At 33.9% G+C, this 26,366-nt stretch overlaps 1 protein-coding gene across 2 annotated transcripts in view; it reads right to left on the bottom strand.

Moving 5' to 3' along the window:
- The window catches only part of CERT1 (ceramide transporter 1), a 154,650-nt gene that overhangs the window by 20,820 nt on the left and 107,464 nt on the right, over positions 1–26,366 (bottom strand). The window contains exons 8-12 of one of the 2 annotated variants that reach the window (XM_074206844.1): positions 21,951–22,043; positions 14,292–14,378; positions 11,002–11,097; positions 10,351–10,428; positions 161–256 (exon numbers count right to left, since the gene is read on the bottom strand). In XM_074206844.1, the coding sequence (XP_074062945.1) occupies positions 161–256; positions 10,351–10,428; positions 11,002–11,097; positions 14,292–14,378; positions 21,951–22,043 (450 nt within the window). The remainder of the gene's footprint in view (positions 1–160; positions 257–10,350; positions 10,429–11,001; positions 11,098–14,291; positions 14,379–21,950; positions 22,044–26,366) is intronic. The other variant, XM_074206845.1, reaches the window with a different exon arrangement.

Below are 26,366 nucleotides of genomic sequence, written 5' to 3' on the forward strand. Positions count from 1 at the left end.
TTCATAAGATACCTGATACCAGAGCTTGGAAAAACTATTTTGTAGTTCCTAGGCAATGTCTAAACATTATACCCTAAAATGTTTTCTTACCCTCTATTTTAGTTAAACTATAAACAAGTTATAAATTTTTACATTATTTAAATTATTTAATGGGTGTTACCTTCATCTCTCCTTCTTCTACCACCAATTGCCAATTGGCATCTCCACCAACATCCTGTAATGAGTAAGTCATATGATTCTTCACCATCTCTTCAACCTTTAAATGAAGAAGAAATAATATGAGAATTCAAATTCCATTTAAGGTTAATTTACAGTCTCATTTAATTTACTTAATTCCAGAAATGGTGCTCTTGAGAAGCTGAGCAGAGGCATTACAGTTAGTAATTGTATAAAATGTTGGAGAGTTAGCCCACATTCCAGATTTTTCAGGTTAATGAAAGAATTGGGGGGTGAAGAAATAAAACTGAAAGGATGTAAATAAGGAAAAAATCTTATATTGCTCAATATACACTATGCAAGCTTAACCAATACTTTCTTGGAAAAAATCCATTCTATTCTCTCCTAAAAGTTTCTGTTCAGATATATTCTTTTTTTTTTTTTTTAAGTTTTTGCAAGGCAAGTGGCTTCCCCAAGGCCACACAGCTAGGTAATTATTAAGTGTCTGATGTCGTTTTTGAACTCAGGTACTCCTGACTCCAGGGCTGGTGCTCTATCCACTGAGCACCTAGCTGTCCCCTCAGACATATTCTTAAGGAAAATTAATATGAATATAAAGGATTGAATCCTGAGCATCCTTCAAGGCTTCAGGTGAAGTACCAACTTTTCTGTAGGAAAGCAAAGCCCTTTCTCTAGTCCAAAGTCCCCATTTTAGGGCAGAACTAGATATGCTAGAGAGAGGATTATATTAAAGATCTCCAAGGAGATCATAAAATATTCCTTATTATTTCTTGGGGTTTTTTTTGAAAGGCAAATGAGGTTAAGTGGCTTGCCCAAGGCCACACAGCTAGGTGATTATTAAATGTCTGAGACCAGATTTGAACCCAGGTACTCCTGACTCCAGGGCCGGTGCTTTATCCACTGCACCACCTAGCCGCCCCATATTCCTTACTTCTATAACAATATTCCTAGTTCGGGGCCAAAGTAATTTCCCTCAACTATACACCTGACTACATCATTCCCCAACTTCTAATCACTTCCCATTGCCTCTAGGAGCAAATAAAAACATATAAAGCCTTTCACAAACTAACTCTCCCCTCCTCCACCTTTCTATCTTCATAATTATTCCTTTTGTACTCTACAGTTTAGCCAACCTAGCCTTATTGCTGCTATTTCTCACATATGATACTCCCATATATCTCCATTCTTTTACACAGATCATTCCTCATACCTGGCATGGGCCTCCTCCTTATCTCTACCTCTTAGAATCTTACTTCCTTCAACCTTTAGCTAGAGCAACACTGTTGTTACACAACATATCTTTTGATTCTCCCTCCCTAGATTTCCCTTCCAGCTAGAGAATGGAAATTCTCTTGCACTTATTTTGCATATATTCTGAGTTTTTTATACATGTACATATTATTTCTTCTGACAGAACATAAGCTCCAAGAAAGTTAGGTCAATTTCATTTTTAAAATTTGCATCCCAAGTACCTAACACAAGTGCCTGGTATATAACAAATGCTTAGTATTTGCTCTGTTATATAAAGGCTAGTAACAATCAGTATAGATCTGAGCTCCACGGTAGGAATGAAGTACAAGCTCTGTGCAAATCAAACTCATTTGTGAAATGCAAAATGAAGTCCTTTACCAAATGTTCTAATTATGGCAGATGTTATAAAACCTAAGCTCAGAAACCAAAGTCAAATATGTGATTTTCCTAATTCTTTAGTGTAATGGATTTTTTCTTCCCAAACCTTATCCTCTTCCAAATATATACATATTCAATCAAAGCATGCAACTTAGATATCATCCTGGAGACTGCTTTATGCATCTATATATACCCTCCACATATTCAATTGCTTAATAAATCTTGTCATTTCTACTTCCAAATGTCTTTTTGAATACATTCTCCTCTCTCTACTCACATAGCTGGACAGGCCCTCATCATCTCATGCATGGACTAATGATATCCCTGCAACAAATTTCTCTTTATTCTAATAATTTTTTTTCCATTCAGGTGTCAAAGTGTATTTTTTTTAGAGGGCAGGTTTGACCATGTCTACTCTTGTAATCAATAATTTCAGTGGCTCCTCATTAACAAATATAAAATATTCTGTTTGGTATTTTAGAGCCCCAGTCTTTCTCTTTAGCACACTCCATGGTAAACTCCATGACAAGGCTGGAGATATTGTGCCTGGAATGCTCTCCATTCCACACATTTCACCTTTTGATTTCCTTCTAAGACTAAGCTCAAATCTTCCTTTTGAGGAGTCCTTTCCTGGTCTCCATTTCACTATACCACCCACTTCTGGGCTTTTCCTTTGAGATTACTTTCCATATACATGTATATTGCATTTACACAATATGTAACCCGTGTTTATGTAGTGCTGTAAGGTTTGCTAAATGCTTTAGATTTGTTAAGTCATTTGATTCTCTGAGAGGTACAGAGAAAACAAACCTATGAGGTCGGTGTTATGCTCACTGTACAGATGAGGAAGCTGAGTCTAAGGAAAATGAAATGAATTGTCCAGAGTTACACCGCTACAACTAAGAGTAAGGATCCAAACTCTGGACTTCCTGAATCCAAGTCCCACACTCTGCCCCATCTTGCTATTGAGCTATTTATCCCTAGCAATTAGTAATTAGGGGCCTAGTAATTAGGGCAGTACCTGGCATGTGGAAACAATAAATGTTTGCTGGCTGGATAATGGGGAGGATCTAAGCGCCATCTGGTTTCACACTCCCTAGAATCTTTCAACAAGACCATTTCCTACTCTTTAGCCTTGCATCCCCTCTATTCTTCTGAATTAGTAAGATGGAAACTCTAGTTAAACAGACTGATTATGGTAAACAGACCTGGTTCACTGGACCATAAATTTACATAGATTTAAGAAACAGTATTTGTTTTGGCTGCTGTTTCTGCAAAATATATTTGTTAGATCAATACTTTTGGTACTAAAAGTTCACACACACACACACACACACACACACACACACTTACCCAGGAAATAAATCAAATACCTAAGCATTATCTTGTATTCAGTTAAGAAAGTATTTTATTCTGTTTTGTGTCTCCACACACCAATTCCCTTTCCATACAGCTACTAAAGTAATCTTCCTAAGGTACAGAATTGTGTTACTCCCCTTTCAAAAAAAAAAAAAAAATTACAGTGGTTCCTGTTTGTCTCTAGTATAATAATGTTTGTCCTTCATTTTTGAAGAGAACCATGACATCAGGGAATTGAAGCCATGACAAGCACATAAATTGGATTTGAGTGAGGGGTGCTGTTCTAAGTCTAAGCCTCACTTTCTCCTCTAGAGCCATCTGGATCCAGTGATCCAAAATGAATCAGTGTGACTGGAGAAGGTAGTTAACTTGTGCCAAGGTCACATAGCTATTAAGTGTCTGAGTCTGGATTTGAACTCTTGTCCTTCTGATTCCAAGGCCACTACTCTAACCACTGCGCCATCTAGCTGCCTCTAGTATAAAAATACAAACTCAATAGTCTGATATTTAAAGACCTCCATTTTGGTTCCAGCCACATTTCATATTACTTCCTTGCATACACAATGCAATATGTTAGGCAGACAGTTTATCCACATCAGGGATATATAAAAAACAAGTAAACACAAGAAATACAAATAATATGCTATAATAAAAAGCGTAATACACAGATAAATTGGAAGATATGTAAACTGAACTCAGATTAAAGGCAGTGAATAATGGTGCATCTATAGAATAGATGATAAAACAAATCTCTCTTCTTAGTAGGGGAGGATATAGCAGGAAATGTTGATAATAATAAAAAGTCATTAATGAAGCTAAAACACAGAATAATCTTTATAATTCATAAATGAAATCATTCTTTTTTCATCAACTTCCCCAACTTCTTTGAAGGTCTTAGTGAAAGACAAAGTAGAACTTCTTTTAGGACTAACAAAGATTTTTTAAAAAGTTACCATCTACTATTAACAGCACCTATGTGAAAAATTCACTTCTGTAAAATTTAATTATTGTTTATTCAGTTCCTGCTACATATATGCCAGATTCTAAGTGCTGGGGCTACAAAGATCAAATAAGGCAGTGCCTGTCTTTAAAAAGTTTATATTCTACAGTGTTTAAGAGTAAATGGATGGGAGACAACATATATACAGAAAATGTGGACCAAATACAAAGTTATTTTTTTGAGGAAGAGCACTGAAAACTAGAGTATTAGGAAAAGAGGCTTAAAGCTAGGAGTTACAAGAGAATATAACAAGCATAGGGAGAAATGTATATGACAAAAGTTAGAGACGTCCATAGGAAACAGCAAGTAGGTCACTATGTTTGCAAGAGATTTGTGAACAATGGATCATATTTGTGTTTTATATTTGGGCAGCTTTGTACAATTTCAGGAGTTTAATTAGGAGGCTATTAAGTAGTTCAGCTGAGAATTAAAAGTGAGAGCCTTATGAGAAGATTGAAGGGAATGGTTATAAGACATATTGTCAGAGTATAAGTGATGAGTTCTCAGTTGACTGACTTAACTGGAGGTTGAGGGGTAAAGGACAAGTCAGAATTGAGAATGACTCCTTGGTTTCAAATTCAGGTGCCTGGATGACACATTCAACAGAAATAGGTAGGGCAAGAAGAGGGGAGAAATTTAGTGGGGAAAAGATGATGTTCAGTTTTAATATGTGGAATCTGAGATGCCTTATACATGGGTGTAAGTAGTCTAGTAGGATGTGCAGATCTGGGGTCAGAATCAAGGGTTGATTATGTAGATTTCAGAAGCATGTACAGAGAGATAATCATTGAACTTACAGGAGGTAAGATTATCCAGTGGGGAAAAAGGCCCAGAATAGTACTCTGGGATATACTCAGATAGAGGGCAAGATATACATGATAAACCTTCAAAGATGACAAAAGAATCACTAAGACAGGTATGGATTAGAAACAGGATAACAGTTTCGTGAAACCCCAGGAAATAAAGTCTCTCCAGAAAAGAAGTCAAGTCAATTATGTCATATGCTAGAGAGATCAAAAAAGGCAAGGGTCATTATATTTTTCAATAACGAAATCACTAGGAGAAAAGGTTGAAGCTATATTGCAAGGGAGAAAGTCGAAAAGTGAATGGGAAGAAAGACAATAAAATGTCTTTTCTTCACTGAGGTACAAACAGGTACTTAAGACATGACCAAAATATCCATAAATGGACTAAATGATTTCCTAGTTGCAAGACTGTTATACTACGCTTCTGACTCATACCTCTTAATGATTAGCAACAACTATCAATGGTTCTGTCCTTGATCTGAACTAGTAACTCAGCATTATCTAAAGGATGTTAAAAAGAAAACCATTAATTAAAGCTTACCACCCCTAGAAAAAAAGATGAGAAAATAGATCTCCAAGCTTTCTTTGTAGAGGCAGGTATGAGAATATGGGTAAAAAAACTGCATATATACTAAATACTCAAATAGACAATTATTTTATTGTAGTATTTTAAAATTCTTTATTAGAGTGGGATGGACTCTCTGGACTGGGGAGAGACAATTAAAAAAATGATGGTAATGTAAAAACTAATGGCACCAATCATAAGAAGCATCAAGTCTTTTAGTTTGTTGGTAGTCAATGCATACTTATTACAATAAACATAACTTAAAAATCATAATTCTAGTTGGTTTGACATGACAGAATTGATAGCAAGTGCTATGAACCCAGTCATGGAGGAAAGGGGTAGCTAAAATAAAATATTTCATTCCTAATAGTCACTTGTCATATTAGTCTATCTGCTATTGCATTTTTTCATAGCAGCCTATATGCACATATTATTTAAATTTCTTTTTGTTGGATCCTTTGAATTTTGCTTCTTATTCTATCAGCCAGTTTATCTATTTCAGAAGAGATGTATTATTGTTTGTCAGTAGTGAAATGGTGTTCACTGACTACTGTCCAGGACCTGAATGCTAGTAATTTTGTTCTTGCACCTCAACTTCAGCAGAGTTTACTGATGATATTGATGGAAAAACAACTCAAGAAATTATTTATTTGAGGTAGGAGCAGATCTTAAAACTTCATAGTTTAGAGAGGTAATGCTCATTTTTATTTTGAACTTATCTTTGATTCTGTACCACAGAGATGAAATCAAAGACAATAGCCTTCTTGATTTGGTTCTCAACTTATTCTATGAGTCATTGTACAGTCCAACTCTATAAGAAGAAGAATTTTGTGGCAGTATTAAAGTCTTTTTATTAATGAAATAGTTGCTTTAAGAGCTTTCTTGGGATATGATTTTTCCGATTTAGAAAAATGCATTGCATACACTAAAGACTCGTGACCTTTGTTATGCCCAGGAAATGAGATGTGGTCTGTGGTGGCTAACTCACAGAGCTAGTGGATGGATGGATTGAGGTGTTGGAACAATCCTAGCAAGAGAAGCTAATTCAGGGGTGGCTAGGTGGCGTAGTGGATAAAGCACTGGCCCTGGAGTCAGAAGTACCTGGGTTCAAATCCAGTCTCAGACACTTAATAATTACTTAGCTGTGTGGCCTTGGGCAAGCCACTTAACCCCGTTTGCCTTGCAAAAACCTTAAAAAAAAAAAGAGAGAAGCTAATTCACCAGAAGAAAAGAAAGACTATTTGGTGTTGCCAATCAAGTGAAACATACCATGGGTGTATTAATGGATTGATATTAACATGTAAGGAAGTCTTTAATATACATGAAAACATAGATGAGAAAGCTTATCAAATTTAGGAATAACCAAAATTAGGAAAGATGAATAAGCTGTCATGACATTATAAAGATCCTGATGAGTCAAAACAATTAGCTCTATCCAAAGGGGAAAAAAATTTTTTTTTAAAGTCCTAGGACTTTTAACTTTTTAACTTGGGTTAAAAAAATCATCTTAACAAGTTTATGATGACAGAAGTACGGCTAGACAGAAATTCATCTGAAAAAGATCTGGGAAATTCAGCTTGTTAAAAATGGAATATAAGTTAACAGTACAATATAGCAGCCAAAAGGCTAATAAGATCTTTGGCTGCATTAAGGGAAGCCCAGTATTCAGAAAATTAGTAGTGACAGTTCTTCTTATAGTTCTGTTACAGTAAAAAGATAAACTGAGTAATATGCTTATTTCATCTTTTTTGAAAGTGGACAACATGAAAAACATCCAAAGTGTGACTACAGAATGGTGAGAGGACTGGGGATCATGCACTTTAAGGATATGTGGACCTGGGGATGATTATCCTGAAGAATATGTTGCTTTCAAATATTTGAAGGATTATCAAATAGAAAGATTAATTAGACTTAGGGAGCCAGAGCAGAATAATTCAAAGTATCTAATTTATTAATTATGTGAGTTGACAGCAATGGATAGAAGTTGCAGAGGGATATATTTATGCTCAATTTAAGGGGGGGGGGGGAGAATTTTTCTAAAAACAAGAGTTTAAAGGGTTCCCTTGGAAGGTAATGCAAATGTCCTTCCTTACAGTCTTGATATGAAAGTTAGATGATTACTTGAGGAGTAAGAAAATGAGAATATTGCAAAGAAGAAACACAAGTATAGCTAAAATGAAATGGTATACTGAAGCTCCTTAAGTAAGATTTGGCTTCTCAGTCATACATAACTGTGATGACTTGCTAAAAATTAACTACTATTTGAGTTTATATCTTCTTGTTTCATAAAGTCATCAATAAGACTTTCAAAATCATATAATCTTGAGTTAGAAGTTTCTATAGGGGGATAATTTAAACAACTGAAACATATAATGAATTTCATGGGGCAGCCAAATTCACTTAGGAGCTTGTTAACCACAACCATGACCCAGTGGAGTTCAACAAGTTCTGATACTTGTGTGTAAAAGGCTCTTAAATCCTGGTTAATCTATGACCCAACCTGAGCACTGCTACAAATCCAAGAAAAGGAACCCATCAGCGGAACTCTAATTTGTTATTCCCCAACACCATCTTCACATGATTAGACTAACACCCCTACACCTTCCATCTTTTCTTTGCAGCTTCTGCTTTCACACTTTTAAAGGGAAGAAGGCAGAGAGTGAATTTTTTTTATTAACATAAGGCTGGCTTAGGATATTAATAATATTTCTTGAGTTCTAGCTTTGTCACTGATTTGTTAAGAGTGTAAGGAAATCTTCTTATTACCCTTTCTTAATATGTACACATGGAAAATATAGTATATAGAGAAACTCAAAATATCAGAATAGTGGGAAAATGGGTGATTTCTTAGATTTATTTATGCTTTTCCATATGAGCTACACAGAACACGTTCATCTGTTGATGTGATTAAGAACAAAATTTATCCTGGAAAAACAGAAGTTTTGAGGGGATGATGTGCTAATATGTTTCCATCAGTTTTAAATTTCTCTTTCTGCTCCAATTCCAGTGAGGAAAAACTAATACAAATCTGACTTAAGTGTGAAATTATAAGGCTCATGGCCTTTGTTAAGTCCAGGAAATGAAATGTAGTCTGTGGTGGGTAGGAGAACTTACAAAGCTAGTGGACAGACTGAGGTGTTGGAACCAACCTAGTAAGAGCAGCTAATTCACCAGCAGAATAGAAGGACTATTTGGGTGTTGCCAATCAAGTGAAACATACCATGGGTCTGCTATTTTGTTATTCTTTCCTGATTGGTCAATGCTCATCATATACCCTTATGCTTTGGTTCTTTGCAAGAACTATATACATCACCCAATCTCAGAGAATTCAGAAAAACTCATTAATGCTGTTGTATATGACTACTAATAGATTATCGGTCATAATTCTTCTATTAAATATAATTTCAATTTAATTTTCAATTCAAAACAAAAAAAACGTACCTACAGTTAATTGATCTCAAAAACAGAAGATAATAAGGTTTTTTTTTTGAGGGGGTGAAGAAAATGTACCCTCTAATTGTGTTTGAAGAGGTATGTGGAGCAGTGAACTGTTAACCTTGGTTGGTATGTTGGGTTAGTTTTTTCTAACTTCCTTTTTACATTCTTTATTAAAAGGAAATATTCTTTGGTAAGGGAGGAAAAAATGTTTTTGGAAACAAAGGTAAAAAGCATAATTGCTCTTCCCAATGTTCTTTTCCTCAGAGTTGTCTCCATCTCTTGCACTTGACCCTGCTTTCCCCCAAAAAGAGGGAAATAAAACCAGTTGTTTATAAGCCTGTTATTGTTTTCCACAAAAGAAATGCAATATTGTAAAATTTATTTTGGACCATATTTGTCCTTGATGACAAAAGGTAACACTTCAGAATAACAACATACTCAAATCTCAGCAGCTAATTAGTCTCTGTCCCTTTGTAAAGTTATGCCATTACTACCCAAGTAGCAACTGTCTGTGAGAGTATGGAATGGGACCTTCTTTAAAATTGTTAAGGTAGATGAACCTTGAATAAAGACAAAAAAATTAAATAGCAAAAGATAAACATCAACAAAATAATTAACATGTATGTCAATGTAGTTTTACAGTATTTCTATTTTAGTTATATATTTTTAAGCTACGAGCTCTTCTTAAATTTCTGACTTTAAAAGTAATTATTTTCAACTATATTGGAAAAAACTTAAACATATATTAGTCTCAATTTGCTTATCTGTAAATGAAAGAATGCAGTAGATAATCTCCAAGATTCATTGAATCCTTAAATCTATGATCTCATGTTTACATATTAGAATATCAATTTACTGATTTGGTAGATAAAAAATAACTAGTATAAGTAAAATGTAAGCTATCTTAAGAGTTGTACAGTACTAGAATGATCATGAGTGAGGTGAAACACCAGAGGTAGCAAAGAAGTAACTTCCTTCTTCAAAATATAGCTTTGAAGTTATTGTAGTAGGCTGTAGTACAAATCAACTGTACTACTATAGATTCTCCTTTACCAAATCTATACCATTTAGTCCTGTGTAACAGCCTCCTCCATTAGAAATGTGATGCCCTATCTGAAAGTACAGCTATCACATAATATAACAAAAGAAAAACATTCAAATTCCTTGCTCACATATGCTTCAGGAGGTCAAAGGAGGAGTACAAGCATGCATGGAAGAACAACAGTTTAGTAGACAAAGAATGCCTTTTTATTGTTTCTTGTTATTAATTTAGAACCAAAAAACAAAATGACCTAACTCAAAAAATTCCAGGAACTAGAAAAGTAGGAAGAAACATAGCACATAACTTAAGTTCACTCCATGCATTTGTACAGTACCTGTGTGCTGAATCTGTGAACATCATCAGAGGCACTGACTAGATCAATGGAAGACATGGAGGAAGAGCGACTATAGGGCTACCAGAGACAGACAAAGAAAAAACCAAGTAATCAGAACAAAGGCACAATAGAGCATTCAGTACCAACTTCCAAACACAAGATATAGAAAAGGAAAAACAAAGCATCATATGAAATAAGCACAGCAAAAAGAGCTGATTTCATGCACCTATTATATAATTTTGCTCCAATACTGTTTTGTAAGGAATGTAACTTTCCCAAAATACAGAAAAATATTGCTTAACCCTGATGATGAGCATTGATAAAGTTTGCTTGTTTTCTATATTTCTGGTTAATTTGGCCAACCTCTTATTTTTAATTTAAAAATAATGTGTCTAGAAGGGTTTTGTTTGTTTGTTTTTTGAGGAGTATGGAGAAAGAATAGAGAGAGGAAAATGGCAAAGATGTAAAGTACAGCAAATGTAAGTGATTTTCTCAAGCAATTTCTGAAATGAAAAAGTAGGTAACTTTCTTATTTAGGAAGAGTTGCAAATCATGCATAAAATCTATACAAATTTCCAAAGCTATTTCAGTAAACAATGACAAAATTATATGGCACAGTTTTCTGGAAATTCTAAGGTTAGCCTGTCTTACCTGCTGGCCAAATCTATGAGCACCCACAGAAGAATAAACATCACTAGATGGTGGTAGGGATGTAGGCCGGTGTAATCTGCTCTTTTCACTTTGTGACTGGAAGGAAAGATGAGAAAATTTAAAAAAATTTGTCAACTCAATAATAGATTCAATCTGTAATGACTATTGAATACTCAATATTTATAAATACATAAAAGATAAAAAAAATTAAGTGTCTCTCCTTTATTTTGCCAAATCCTAATATTTCATAACTGCTCATTCTGCTAACTCACTAATTTGTAAAGCTACTACTGCTTTAAGTCAAGGACTAGTTATTTTCTTTGATTACTTTAATTTTCTCTTTGATCTACTCAGCATCTTCTATTTTCCCCTCCCTTAGTATTCTCTTAATATTTACATTGCTAATGCTATCAGAGATGATGAGAATCAATTGTAAGTAAACATTAATTACCTTGAAACGGTAAGTTTTTATTTTATACTTACAGAGTGTATAATGAAACAAATACTGACCTGAAGGGATCAAAGATTTAGGGTAGAGTCCTCAGTTTGCTACTTTTCTTAGGCACAGCAAATCATTTTACTTTTCTGGGTCTCAGTTTCCTCATTAGTAAAAAAGAGGCAATGTCTTGTATGAGACAGAAAACTGGCCTCGAAGCAAGGAAGATCAAGTCTTGCCTCTGCTATGTGAACCTGGATACTCACTTAACCTTTCAGCATCCCTATGCAAGCCATGTCAACCAAGAATATATGGATTTTGGCTATAAAAATGCCATTCAAAGGAAAAATATGGGCCAATTTTAAATTACAGGAAAATCAAAGAGAATAGCACTATCAACCTTTTAATAAAAGGACTACTTACATGTAAAAACACTAGGTGGTAGTACAAATATGTCCCTTACTTTACAGATCAGAACCATTATAGATCTACATACATTAACAAAAGATCAACAAATGTCTCCTTGTTAAAAAAAAATCTTGTTTTTATTTACTCAAGCTGTTGCAGACATATGCCTTCTAGCGGTGAAAGAGGACAACTGCACTTCTACTGGATTAAGGCAGATGAGATCAGCCAAAGTTAAAAGTAATGCTATATTTCAGATTCCATTGATGGAAATAAAGCTAATGTCATTGATATAAAAAATAACAATCAACAAACATCAGCTAACTGCCTCCTATGTGCCAGGTAGTGTGCTACATACTGGGAACACATATCCAAAAGGTGAGCAGTTCCTGCATCTCCAGGAGCTTATAAATCTAGAGGGAGATGACCTGCTCACAGGTGAGCATATACAGTTCATCTACTATAATGAGGGGGTTGACTTAGATGATCCTAGTTCTAAATCAGATAAGATCCTACAAAGCACTTTAATATTATTATCTTCATTCTATATCTAAGGGAACTGGACCCAGAGTTAACTTGCTTAAGACCATAAATAAGAAAAAAAAAGGAATATATTTTTTAAGGGAAGGTACCTTACACATTAGTTTCACTAATAAACTGGGAAAAAATTAAATATAGGAAATATACAAAATATACAATGTTGGAGGAGTGGGATGGATTGGGTACATCAGCAACATCTGACAAATCCTAAAAAAAGAAGATATAGCAGTTGAACTAAGCCTTGAAGGAAACTAGGGTTCCAAGATGAAGAAATGAGGAAAAAATGTTCCAAATCTGTTGTTAAGGTCTATGTAAAGATATAGAAGTAGGAGAGGGAAGAATATATAGTCTAGACTGCCTGAATGTACAGAGTATGACTGGGAGTAATGCCTAATATCTCCATTATATAGAACTTGAGAGACTGAAGACCTAATGATAGAGGTTTCTATATTTTATCATAAGAGAAAATGGAGAGGAAAAGTGATATGCTAACAATATCTGTGCTTTAGGAATAACAATTTATGTAAAGGGTAAATTAGGGAAGAGAGAGAATGAATAGTAATAGGCAAATCTATTAAGAGACAACTGCAATAGTTAGAACTAATGGAGGAAAAAAAAGAGGTGAGGAAAAGCTGAAGAAAATGGAAAGGGTGACAGGAAAGGCCTCAGACTACAGTAAAATAGAACCAGATTGATTTCAACTATCAAAGACCTACTAATTTGTGTGATTATTACAAAACTCTTGATTTTTTTTTTGAAATGGGAAAGGAGAATGCTAGTTATCCTAAATTGAAGGCCATTTTTCTTTCATATTATTATAGAGTAAAAGACATTTAACCTATTTGTTTTAATTTTGAAACTAAGTGCATAATATTGAGATAAGAATGGACTTGTGGTATTATTAAAAGAGAAGAAGAATCTTACTTCTATTTACTCTGATGTTAATTAGGAATGTAAAACATATTGGTATGAGTATATGCATGCACACAAAATACAATTCAGATAGATTAGTGATTTAGGCCACACAGCTAGGTAATTATTAAGTGTCTGAGACCGGATTTGAACCCAGGTACTCCTGACTCCAAGGCCAGTGCTTTATCCACTATGCCACCTAGCTGTCCCCCTTGGCTATATTTTTAACAAGTACTACAGATCAAATTCCATTATAGTAAATAGCTATTTGATGAAATACCACCATAAAATTCCAAAACCTGATAGTATTTTAAGCAATATTCACTACAAAATACCTGAAGAAACAAATAAAAAGCTTCTCTAAATGGAAATGATCTACTACTTTAGTTTCATCCAAACTTATATTTTAATAAAAGTATCCAAATTCTAGTTTATTATCATATTAATATCTTTTGAAAATTTGGATGAAAAAATTAGGCAAATTACCATCCAAGAAGTAACTTTTTTTTTTGCATATTTAGTTCTTTTTTCCTACAGTTTCCTATGAATCACTAGGGAAACATTAGATCTAATGATCTAAATATGTTTTGTTTGTTTGCTTTCTGTGAGGACTGGAAAGGTACAAGGAAACCAACAGTGTAGGGTTACAGCAAAATTACTATTATTGCAGACAATATGTGGCTGTAATAGAGAAAGAAAATCAGAAGCTACTTCTTACCCCAGCCCTAAGATGCTGCTTCAGTCAAGTCTGACCTTATAAAGAAAAATCCCAGAGATTTTAATCTAATCCGCTATAGTGGATAAGGAAATTTTTGGGAAAGATTTCTGAGTTCAGATGACTAATGTAGGTAAAGTTCATCCTGGACTTGAACAGTCAAATAATAAAAATGATAACATAATACAAAGTTCAAATAATAATACTATATAATAAACTTTCTGTACAGAGGAAAGAATGCTTAGAATATTAATAATCATCTGAAAATTACATTAAAAATACCTGTTCTTCTATTTTATCTTGTCTGTCAAGAGCAGCTTCAACAGCATCAAAGAATTCCTCCTCATTGATCAGACTGTTTGGACCTTCCTATTTCCAATACACAGGAAAAAGAAAGAACACAATTAAGCATATATTAGAAACATTCTGTGTTTCTTAGTCTACTGAGATTTATTTAGTCTACTCTTAGTCTACTGAGATTTGACTTATGTCATTTATTACATTTAAAGATAAATTTCTTACAATGTTCCATGTGTAAAAGTTGTAATTCTATAGTCATTTATTCAAGTATTAGAGGCTAATATGAATCTCAGATATGGCTCACAAACTGTAGGGAATATTAGTTGTATGCATACCATACACACACGTACACATGCACAAACACACTTTAACTTGAATAAGTTTATAAGTTGGTTGAGAATAATAATACACAGAATTAAAAACACTGTTTGATTAAATGCTAAATGAGTCAAATAGTTAAGTGCTTTGAGGGAGAAAGAGAAAATTCCTTTGAACTAGTCTAGGAAGGCCACATGGTAGAAAAATAAGGCAGTCTGAGTTAAGCTTGAAAGGAAAGAATTACATTTCAGGAGAATTAGCCTGGGCAAAAGCAAGGGAGATTGAAACAAAAAAATGCTTTCATTATAAAGAATATATAAAGGAAACTATGGACCACATGGGTAGAAATTAGAAAAAGAATGAAAAGTTTAGGAAACACATCATACTGTATTTCCCCATGTATAAGATGCACCCTTTTCTGAAAAATTTGGGGTCTCAAAACTGGGAGTATCTTAAACAGTGATTGCAGATTTTTATACTTGCATTTCTTGCTTTTTCATACTTGTTTTTTCCTGCTCATTGTATATTTTTTTACATGCATTTCCTGCTTTTTTGCATTTGTTGTCTTTTTTGCTCATTGTTTCGTATGCTACCTGTACATTGCCATGTTCTGCACAGAAATGGCTCAGAAAAGATTTTTGCATAGTGCTGAATTCAAGTTTAAAGTGATCCAGTTTTCAAAAGTGAATGAAAATTGTGCTGCTGAACATCAGTTTGTTCCCCCCCAACTGAGAGAACAATTCCAGACTGGCTATGGGAAGAAGAAAGCCTACTGAAAATGCCATGGTAGAAGGCGGCCATGAGAGGCAAGTCAGCCAAATGGCCTGATCTAGGGAGGGAAATGAAGAGATGGATTGAAGAGCAAAGGGCAAGTGGAATTCCTGTGTCTGCAAAGATGGTTCAGCAGGAGGCCAGAAGAATTGCTGATGAAAAAGAAGTGACTGATTGCAAAGGACACAATTGGTGCTTCAGGTTCATGAAACAGAATGGACTAAGCATGCGTCTACGCACCAGACTTGCCCAGGGAGATCTTGTGGCCAACCACAAACCAGAGCACAGGCAGGAGAGCAGTCAGAGCCTTTCCTAAGACAGGGATTTGTCATCAAATACAGATGAGGATGAGCTAATGGATGGGAGTTTTGACAGTGATGAGTAGTTGTGAATTTCTAATGAATAAAACTTGAGTTAAATAACAGGAAAACTTGTTATAGTTTGATATGATTCCAAAATGTAGGAAACAAAGATGTCTAAAGGTTTAATGGTAAGAAGGGTTCCATGTGAATAAAAATTTACAGAGAAGTCAGTATAGAAAGAATATAAGATTCTCTTTTTGTCAGGATTTAAATTTAAAAGAGCTGAATTCATGCATTTCTTTATAGTTCCTTTTTAGTTTTATTCTTCTCTATTTATATTTGTCTTGCTATCTCCAATCATCCTGATCTTGAAGACTGCCACTGGACCCAGATGGCTCTGGATTCTGCCCAGCACTTCCTCACTTAAATCCAATTCACTTGCAAGTCATGGCACCTTCCTGATATCACAATCCTCTCTTCAAGAATTAAAAACAACAACAATCTGTCTCAAGGAACTTAGAATAAAATTGTTTTCCTTTTCAATTTTTTTGCATTCTTTCAAACTCTATTAAAATTAGCTAAAGGTTTATCCATTTTGTTAGTTTTTTCCCCAAGGAATTATCTTTGTTTCTTTTGCTATCACTATGGGAATGAGTTCTCAAGAATCATTCTGAAGACATAAAGAGAAATCACTGTGATGAGGGGAGTTGAATAAAGAGATGAATGTGGATTCACAGGGAATTCATCAGCCTGTTGAAATTTTAAAGACATGTATTTAATACAAAAGAGATGAGTTCAGAATGTCTGAAAGCTAAGGAAACCAAACACAACTTTTAAAACCACAGAAGGAACCGTATGACCATGCAGAGCACACAGGGAAACTGATTAGAGAACAGAGATGCTCAATTTTTATTTGATTTCTGTTTTCTCTGTTAATGAGAGTGATCTTTGGAGGGAAAAAGACTGAACAAAAAAAGAAGAATCTTGCTCTTGGTTCAAGTCATTTGGCCCAGTTGAATTTCATCTTTAAAAGATGATCATTATTTCAAAGATCATGGGGAAATGGACATGATACCACAAAGCTGGAGACAGGTAAATGGAGTCCCCATTTTCAAAAAGAGGAGGAGAATGGAATCTGTGAACCACAGAACACTCCTGGTAATGTTTAAATTCTATAATGTATTATTAAAGAGATGATGAGTAAAAATAAAGATAAGAAAGTAATGGTTTCATGAAGAATATTTGTTTCTTTCTGGGAAGGATTATTAGAATGATACATCAGTTTACCAGGATTTCAGCAGTGTTTCTGATATAGAATCACATGGCAATCTTGTCAACAAGATAAAGATGCACACAAGCACTAGATGAATGAGGAACCATTAGATTAACTTGGAAGCAGGGCTTGCAGTAAAATGTACTAAGGATCTGTGCTTGGCTTTCGATTGATTAACCTTTCACCAATGACTTAGGTAAGATGCCGTGTTTATCAAATTTTCAGCTGATACAAAGATAATGGAAATAGATAACTCCCTGGATGTTGGAATCAAAATTAAATTAAAAAAAAACAATGATGGATGACAAAACTGTGTCAAAGCTATAAAATTAAATGTATAGTCATGTCCAAGTTAAAAACCTTCCCAGATACAAGATGCAGGAGCCATTGAAAGATGTTACTTTGTATGAAAAAAATCTAGGAGTTTTAGAGGACTCCAAATTCAACTGAATGAAACTAAATAAGACAGACATTTTAGGTTTAAGGAATGGGACCTCCATTAGAGTCTTACAGTTCAGGAGTTATTCAGATTCTAGGAAGGAAACAGGATGTCAAAATGCTTCCAAATTTGTGCTATATAAGAATGAAGGGATATATTGCTTAAAGATGTTATGCTACAACTATGGTTATGTGAGAGGGAGAAAGCAGGTATTAAATGACACACATGAGGGCCAGACTCAATTATCTAAAGAGTTATGTGGAAGAGGGATTGGATTTGCCTAATCTGGTTCCAGAGGCAGAATGAAGAGAAATTTGCTTGCAAGTAGATCTATATTGTAACTAAATAACTACCATCATATAAGACCCAAAAAAAGAATCTGAAAATAAGAAAAGCAAAACTAACCTGGAAAAGTTTCCAAATAACTACTGCTATTCAAAAGTAGAACTGTGTGGGAAGTTGGGTGTTCCTCTATTTTGGAAGACCTCCCTTGCTAGTTTATTTATCACTTGTTGGGTATATGGTAGAAAAGATTCTTACTCATAATTGGCTTTAACTTAACTAGATGGCCAAAAAATCTTGAATTTTGTGATTCTTAGAGGCATTAGTATTCCAAGCAAATAAGGTTAGTAAGGCTCAATGAGATTTTAGATATTTAATTATAGTTGTGGAATGATGCCTCCAGGCTTCCTTATGTTTCATCAATCCAGATAATTATATTGATAGAAGAAGATGCGATATCTCTATAATTAAATATCTATAATCTAAAATTTGGTCAAAGTCATATTTTAACTTTTGGCAACAGAAGGAGAAAAATAAACTGATATTTAAATAGTATTTTAAAATCTGCAAATTTCTATCACATAATATTATCTCACTCAATTCTAAGAGTTGCACTATAGAGTAGGCACAACATGTATTATCACATTTGGTAGATGATGAAACTGCCCATGGTCACACAGTTAAGTAACAGTAAAAGCATTTGAAACCAGATCTCTACTGACTTCAAATCCAGGGCTCATTTTCTTATACCATGATACCTCTCTAAGATACATAGAAAAATATATTGGTTAGTATTTAGAAAGAAAAAATAAAACTTTTTAAGTTTGAAGAGAAATGGATATCTTTAAAAATAATAAAAAAAAAAACAAGAGGCAGAAAGCAAAGAACCAACTGAGAAGAAATTGAAGCTACTAAAGAAAAGACGCAACTGTCTAAGAGAAACATTATTTACTGGAGAGAATCTAGGCAAAGAATCTAGGCAGACCACAGGGAAAAAAAATCTGAGTATGAGGAGATTAGGTTATGGATCAAGATGAAGATAAAGTCAGGATGAAGGGAGGGATGAAAGGGTGAGAAGGAAAAAAAAGATATAGAACTGAGAATCTAAATAAGAGATCATTTGGGCTTAAAAATGTGTGGGACATCTCTTTTCATGGAATTTGGAGAAAACTTAGAAAAAGATAAAGGATTTAGACTGGATCTGTGATTTCATTAATATAGGAGACTTCTACATGAGAAAAACCTTTTATCAGTTCAAGTTGGCAACTTCCCGGCAATTTATAGTCTTAAATTTCTATAACACTGAGAGATTAAATAACTTCTCCAGTATCACACAGCTAGTATTTGTCAAATATAGAGGCTGAATCAAGGTCTTCCTGGCTTCAAGGCCAGCTCTTTATAAATAATTCAATTTCAAAACTTACTATGTATCTGCTAAATGTAGAACCTTAGTTTTGGGGAGAAAGGAGATTTTAATGAAAGAAACACAGTCTGTGTGCCCTCATAGAGCAGATGTGGGAAAGTTTTTTTTTCTGCCAAGGGCTATTAGGATATTTATAATATCATTCGGAGGTCATGCAAAATTATAAACTTAAAAAATTAGCCTGCTATATTTGATCAAACATTTAATTAATTCACCCCTAAAAAGTTCCTAGATTTATTGAATAATTGTCAATCCAGACTGTGGTTGCTGTGACAGAGTCAGATCAGATGCTTTCACTGGCCATTTATGGACATGTAGGCTGAAGCTTTAAAATGAAGATAAGGCACACTAATACATGACACTTGTATTAGAGAAAGTACAAAACCAGGTGCTATATGAGACAAGTGTTATTACTGAAACATATTAAGAGAAATTCATGGAAGGTATCCTAGAGATGGCATGTGAGAAGAATTTCAAAGAATCAAATTCCACAATTAAAAGAATGGAGGGGGGCGGCTAGGTGGCACAGTGGATAAAGCACCGGCCCTGGACCCAGGAGTACCTGGGTTCAAATCTGGTCTCAGACACTTAATAATTACCTAGCTGCATGGCCTTGGGCAAGCCATTTAACCCCATTTGCCTTGCAAAAAAAAAAAAACCTAAAAAAATAAAAAATAAAAAAAAATAAAAGAATGGAGGGAATATAACATGAACAAAGGCTTTTAATGTGGATAACACAGGTCAACGACAGGACCTTGGTGGGAAAAAAGTTACAGTGAAACTGAAAGAAAAGATAAGGAAGATTACATCAGTGACTTTTTCAATATAGAAGCAAAATTATCTTCTTTTAATGAAGCCCTAGAGGGAGACTGAGTCTTGAAAGGAGTAGAGAAATTTTATATATATCAATTAGGCCTACCTAGGTTACTTAAGTAGAGATGAATAAAAGTATTTTTAAGGAGCATCAAGGACTTATTCACATTATACAGAATCAATTTACAGTGGGCTCATTTTAATAAACAATTTCTTTTTATCTTTGATAATTTTTCAAAACTTCTTAAAACTAAAAAATACCAAATGTGATGAGTCCCAGGTCTCTATCTAAAATAACTCATTCAACAGTCAATTCTATAAGTAATTCTTTTATCAGTACATCAAAAAAACTACTAAGATTCTTATTAGGCAGTTATTTTCCTCAAGGGCTATAGCATCATTGGAGAGGTGGGGAGTTGGGGATCTAGGAGGTGGGGAAGAGGAGGAAAAATAGGCTGCTATACTGGCAATATAAAATGGCACCATAATGTGGCAATTAACAATAACATCTTTTTTTGTTTGTGGGGCTTTTTTTTTTTTAGTTAGGCAATTGGAGTTAAGTGATTTGTCCAGGGTCACATAGTTGGCAAGAGTCTAAGACTGTATTTGAACTTAGGCCCTCCTGACCCTAGGGCTAGTATTCTATCCACCACAGCCATCTAGTTGCCCATCTAGTATCTTCTTTCTACTTCATTATCATGACACTGGCAGTGACCCAGACACAACTTTTTTTTTTGGTAGCCACTATGTCCAAGGACAAGGACTAATTATTAGGTGCATTTAAATTTTAAGCAGACTATGTGCAATGTTTGTTTTTCCTACTTAAAAGTCAACTGCAGGGGCAACTAGGTGGTGCAGTAGATAGAGCACCAGCCCTGGAGTCAGGAGAACCTCAATTCAAATCCAACCTCAGACACTTAATAATTACCTAGCTAAGTGACTTGAGCAAGTCACTTAACCCCATTGCCTTGCAAAAAAAAAAAAAAAACAAACAAAAGTCAACTGCAGGAAAAGAAAAAGATATCTACTTGATCCATAGATCAAGGTTAGTCTATACAACTATTTATGTTAAAAGGGATAATAATTACTTTAAGACCTTAGAGAAAATAACTTTACATTAAAAAAAAATTCTTTAACTCCAAAATACAAAGACTGTATTTGTACTTGGCTTAGCACACAATGCTTTATAAGGGCTAAACATCAAAGTGTGGGCATTTAAATTTATATACAAGTGTCTACTTAAGTGAAAATTAAAATGATCTGCATAGTTGCAGAATACAAGTGCTGAATTGCTAATGTGTGGAAAAAAATTATTACCACAGAATTAGTAAATAACAAATATAATTAATAAAGTTATGCATTTCAGAAAGAACCAACTGGAAACTTTTTACTAATTTTGTGAAATCATAAGCTATCTAAAGTCAAATCACCACTGTGGGTAGAAGAGTTTTTTTTTAAAATAAAGCTAATATCACAGGAAAAAATTTTGAACTACAAAGACAGCAATGAATTTTATTTCTTTTATTAAAAAACTCATTTATATGTTATATTTGCCAGTAATTATTTTATCTCAAGGAATAATTTAGTTCCTTTAGCTCTTTGATCAAGCATGTTTTTTCTTTCAAATTTTTTCTAATTTCTGAAATCAATATAATGAACTAATTTGGTAATTGTTTGAGAACCAAATGAGATTATAGTGATTTGCATAATTTAAAACATGAGTACTGGTATAATAGCAAACTGTGGTGCTTTATGAACAATCTCTCATATGATTTACTTGATAAATATCTTAAAATTCAGATTAAGCTTGAAAGTACATCTATTTTAAAAAACCATGGGTAATGAGCTAAATGAAAATTCATCTTTTTGCTGGCAAGTTCTGTTCAAAAGTTCTTTAGGTTTTTTTGCAAAAGGATAAACTCTAGCTATATCATGAAAGTTAACTCTATGTCATAAAGCAAATTTAGCTAATCCTATCTGAAATTAAAGAAATAGCTAATAAAGATAATGAAATTCCTACCTCATAATCTGGTCCTCCAAAATGGGATTTTTTCTTAAGTTCAGTTGCAGCATTTTTGTAGGCTTCTTCTATCCTTCTTTTTTTCTCAATTTCCTGTTTAAAAAAATAGGTAATTAAAAAAGCTCATCTTTTGATATACACGAATAGATTCTTTAAAAAAATATTATCGTGATTAAAATTACTTTACATGAGGGTCTCACTGAATGAGCAAAGTATGTCTAGGCATATGTGAGTAAACTGGGTTTTTACCAAGAGAAAGCATGTGTAACTAACTATGTATTGTACCTTAGAATGACTTTTCAAGAATGTTACTTATACAAATGTAGGACTAAAATTTCTTCTAGATAAAATGATGTAATCAGTCAACTGGATTTAACTGCAAAATATCTAGACACAACAATTAGAAACAACCAAAAAAAGGTCTAAAATATCTTTCCATAATTTATTGACAACTGTACCATATTTGTTCTCAGAGAGGATGGAAATATTACTAAACCAAAGCAAAGAATTAATTGATTGAAAGGATGGTGAAAAGATGTCTTAAAACAACAGAAACTCTGATTTACTTCTGATATCACTGATTTAATAAAATTCTAGACTATTAAAAAACTGAGGATCAGTGCTTGTGTTCAGCTTATAACAATTTTTATTATCTATGTAACTAATGACAGGTCATTTGCTCGTGATGTTTGGTTTATTCACTTTTAAGGTGAAAATGAACAATCAAGATAAATTTCTATTTCTATATATTTCATTGTCTTTTGTCCTTATGCGACAGTCATTTGACTCTCCTCAACTCCTTTAGTTTGAACTATTCTTTGTGACAAAGAACATAATCCAACAATAGAAAATGACATCTCACTAATATACAAAATTCTGTCTTAGTAATTCTGCTCCTCTTGCTTATAGCAAGGGAAAAAAATATTTTTCTTCTATGGTATGGGTTTTTCAATTACTTAGATCTGAAATTCCTTTTGGTAATCTTTCTGTTTACATAGTTTTAACTACTATGCCTATTTGTTTTCTTGGGTCTGCTCATTTCACTTGACAAGCCAACTTTAAATAAAATTATTCATATTTGGCCTTCTTACTAGACAAAAATATTCAACTACATTCAAATACTATTTTCCCCCTTCCACAAATACCATGCAACATACGCTCTACCTACTTTGTTGCCAGTTCTTTAGTATCAAAAAAGAGAACTGTCATGACATATACTAGAACTTTGTTTCTATTTGATTTCCTTGGGGCATTATGGTCAATACAGGGATTCCTTGGTCAATGGATATGGTATAGTTCCAGAATGGTTGGGTTGCTCCACAGCTAAAATTTGACTTTTTTCCACTGTCCATCCAACATTGACTGTTACTATTTTGGCAGCGTTCCCAGTTTGTATGATATGAAATGAAAACCCAGAAATGTTTTATTTTACATTTCTCTTACCACTGATAATGTCTGTCCTTTATTCTTGAAGACCATGACATCAAGGAGATGATGCCATGACAATGCTTTTATAAATTGGGTTTGAGTGAGGGAATGTTGTACTAAGTCAACAACCTCCCTTTTCCCTTTAGAGTCATCTACATCCAATGGTCTCTTCTGGATATGGATATAGATATGGAACAAGATCACTGATGATGGCCCCAGATGTGAAGCAATTGGGGATAAGTGACTTGCCCAAGATTATACATCTACTAAGAGTAAGTCCAGCCTCTTACTATTAGTGATTTGTTAAATGTCACACGTGGTCAGTCACAGTTTATAATTATTCTGAAAACTTCCTATTCTTTAATTGCTTGTCTACTTCCTTGAAAATGCCTTTTGGTTTTACTACTTAGTGTCACAATACCATTTATTAGACTTTTATCAGTAATATCTGTTGTAAATATTTTCTCTCTATCATTCTTTTAATTCTATCTTCATTAATTTATTTGTACAGAAATCTTTTATTGTATGTAGCCAAAATAATTGCTTTTATATATCATAAAATATAAATTCTATCCATTGTCTGGTTATCCCCCCCCCAACAAATAACATCCTTTTCTCATTATTTTAAAAGAACTGACATTTTATAATCAGCGTTGCATAATTTCTTGAAGTTATTTGGCATAGCCTATAAGTTGAGATCCAAAACTAATTTTTGCCTAATTTCTGCCAGATATGTTAACAGTTGAGTCCTTCCCCTCTCTCCTAGCTTCCTTTAAAGCAGTCTTTTACTCAGGAATTTTTGTTCTTGTGTGTATCAAATACTGAACTGCTTTGAATTCTTTCTATTTCTGGCTTATCTCATCTTTTCTATTGATCTACTTTTAAAACACAGTTTGAGATAACACTAATGACCATTTCACTATTTCTTTGGAGATTATAGACTTCTTTTGTTGTTACAAATAAATTATTGTCTAGTTCTATAAAGTTTTGCCTCAGTCATTTGATTGGTATATTCGAAATTTAAGCCTTTCCTTGTATAGAAAAAAATTTTAAAGCTGTTTTTATTATAAACCTTGTATATCTTTTGAAAGGCTAACTTCCAGATTATTTTGAATGAATTTTTCTTATCACTTCTTGGGTTCTTGGTTAGCAGATATGTAAAGTTCCTTATTTATGTTCTTTATTGATTTTCTGGTGATTTCTAAATACAGCATCATGACACCTGCAAATTCTTATATTAATGGAATAACCTGTTATGTCCAGTTTAAAATGTCTAAAAGGCTAGTGGCGATATGGACCTGTAACTCAGGGGAAACAAGGGATGATCACAAAGTACTAGAAATCATTTGTATAGAGATGATATCGAACCAATGAGAGCTGATGAGATCATTAAGCAAAATGACAGTGAGAAGTCAGGAAGATTAGAGTTCAAATTCAATTTAAGACACTTTCTAGCTCTTTGAACCTGGGCAAGATGAACTTTGTCTGCTTCTATTCCCTCAAGTGTAAAATGGAAATGATAATAATAGCAGCCACCACCTTTCGGGGTTGTTAAAGGATAAATGGAGAAAAAATTCGTAAAGGTCTTAGCATTCTGCAAGGCACATCATAGATGCTTAATAAAGTGCTTATTTAAAAAAAAATCAATATAGATCAGAGGGCCTTAGATTACAAAGAAAACTAATTATATTGGATACTGCTACCACAATTAAAAAAACCAAACAAACCATCAATCCAAGATTAAGGATCACTAATAATACAAAGGGATATTTGAGAAGCAGGTTAATAATAAACCCTTGGGGAACACATTTAGCTGAAGTGACATGACTATCACACAAAGGAAACAGAATTCAGATAGATATAAGGAACAGTATCACAAAAACCTAAATTTTTTTTAGGTCCCCCCCCCCACAAGGCAATGGGGTTACATGGCTTGCCCAAGGCCACACAAGCTAGGTAATTATTAAGTGTCTGAGGCCGGATTTGAACTTGTGTACTCCTGACTCCAGGGCCGGTGCTCTATCCACTGTGCCACCTAGCCACCCAGAAACCTAAATTTCTAAGGAGAAAATGATAGAAAATATTTTGTCTGAACAAGACAATATGCAAATTTAATTATAAAATGGAAAAATTATCTTAAAGTCATTGAAATCAACAGATACCCTTCTCCATGCTGACTTTAATGATTTAAACAATATTAGTGATTTAAATAAAATTACATGAAACAAACTTATGAATTTATTATATAAAAAAAATCACCCTTTCTAACACTATTTACATAATATTTTAAGGTTTTTGATTTATACATATTATCTTGGGCAATTGGTGGCACAGTAAATAAGAGCACTTGGTCTGGAATGAGGAAGACATGAGTTTAAATCTAGCCTCACACTTGCTAGCTGTGTGACCCTGGGCAAGCCACTTAATCTTTGTCTATCTCAATTTCTCAATTGTAAAATAATAATAATAGCACCTACTTTGCAAGGTATTCTGAGAATACTATTTGTAAAATAGCTTAGCACAGTGCCTGGTAGACAAGTGCTATGGTAGACTCAACTCAGTCTCTCAACAAAATTTATTAAAAGTTTAAGAATAGGAATGGCTAGGTGGCACAGTGGATAGAGCACCGGCCCTGGAGTCAGGAGTACACAAGTTCAAATCCGGCCTCAGACACTTAATAATTATCTAGACCTTGAGCAAGCCATTTAAACCTTAAAAAAAAAGTTTAAAAATAAAACAAAACCAACATTAAAAATCATCACACCTTAAGGCCAGATTTTAATAAATGGACTGTAATCCCTTCTCTTCCAAAGGTTTTAAGAAGGATGAGCAGTAAATGTTGCACTATACCTCAACTCTACAAAAAGAATGAACATGCAGTTTTCTCATCAAATGAAAGGATATTAAAATGAGGGCCTATTATTTGAAGCTTAAGAGTTACACATATGGCAATTTAAAAGGTATCACTTTATAAAATTGACTGAAAAT

The sequence above is a fragment of the Macrotis lagotis genome, chromosome X (assembly GCF_037893015.1).
Source record: "Macrotis lagotis isolate mMagLag1 chromosome X, bilby.v1.9.chrom.fasta, whole genome shotgun sequence".
Taxonomy (NCBI): Eukaryota; Metazoa; Chordata; class Mammalia; order Peramelemorphia; family Peramelidae; genus Macrotis; species Macrotis lagotis.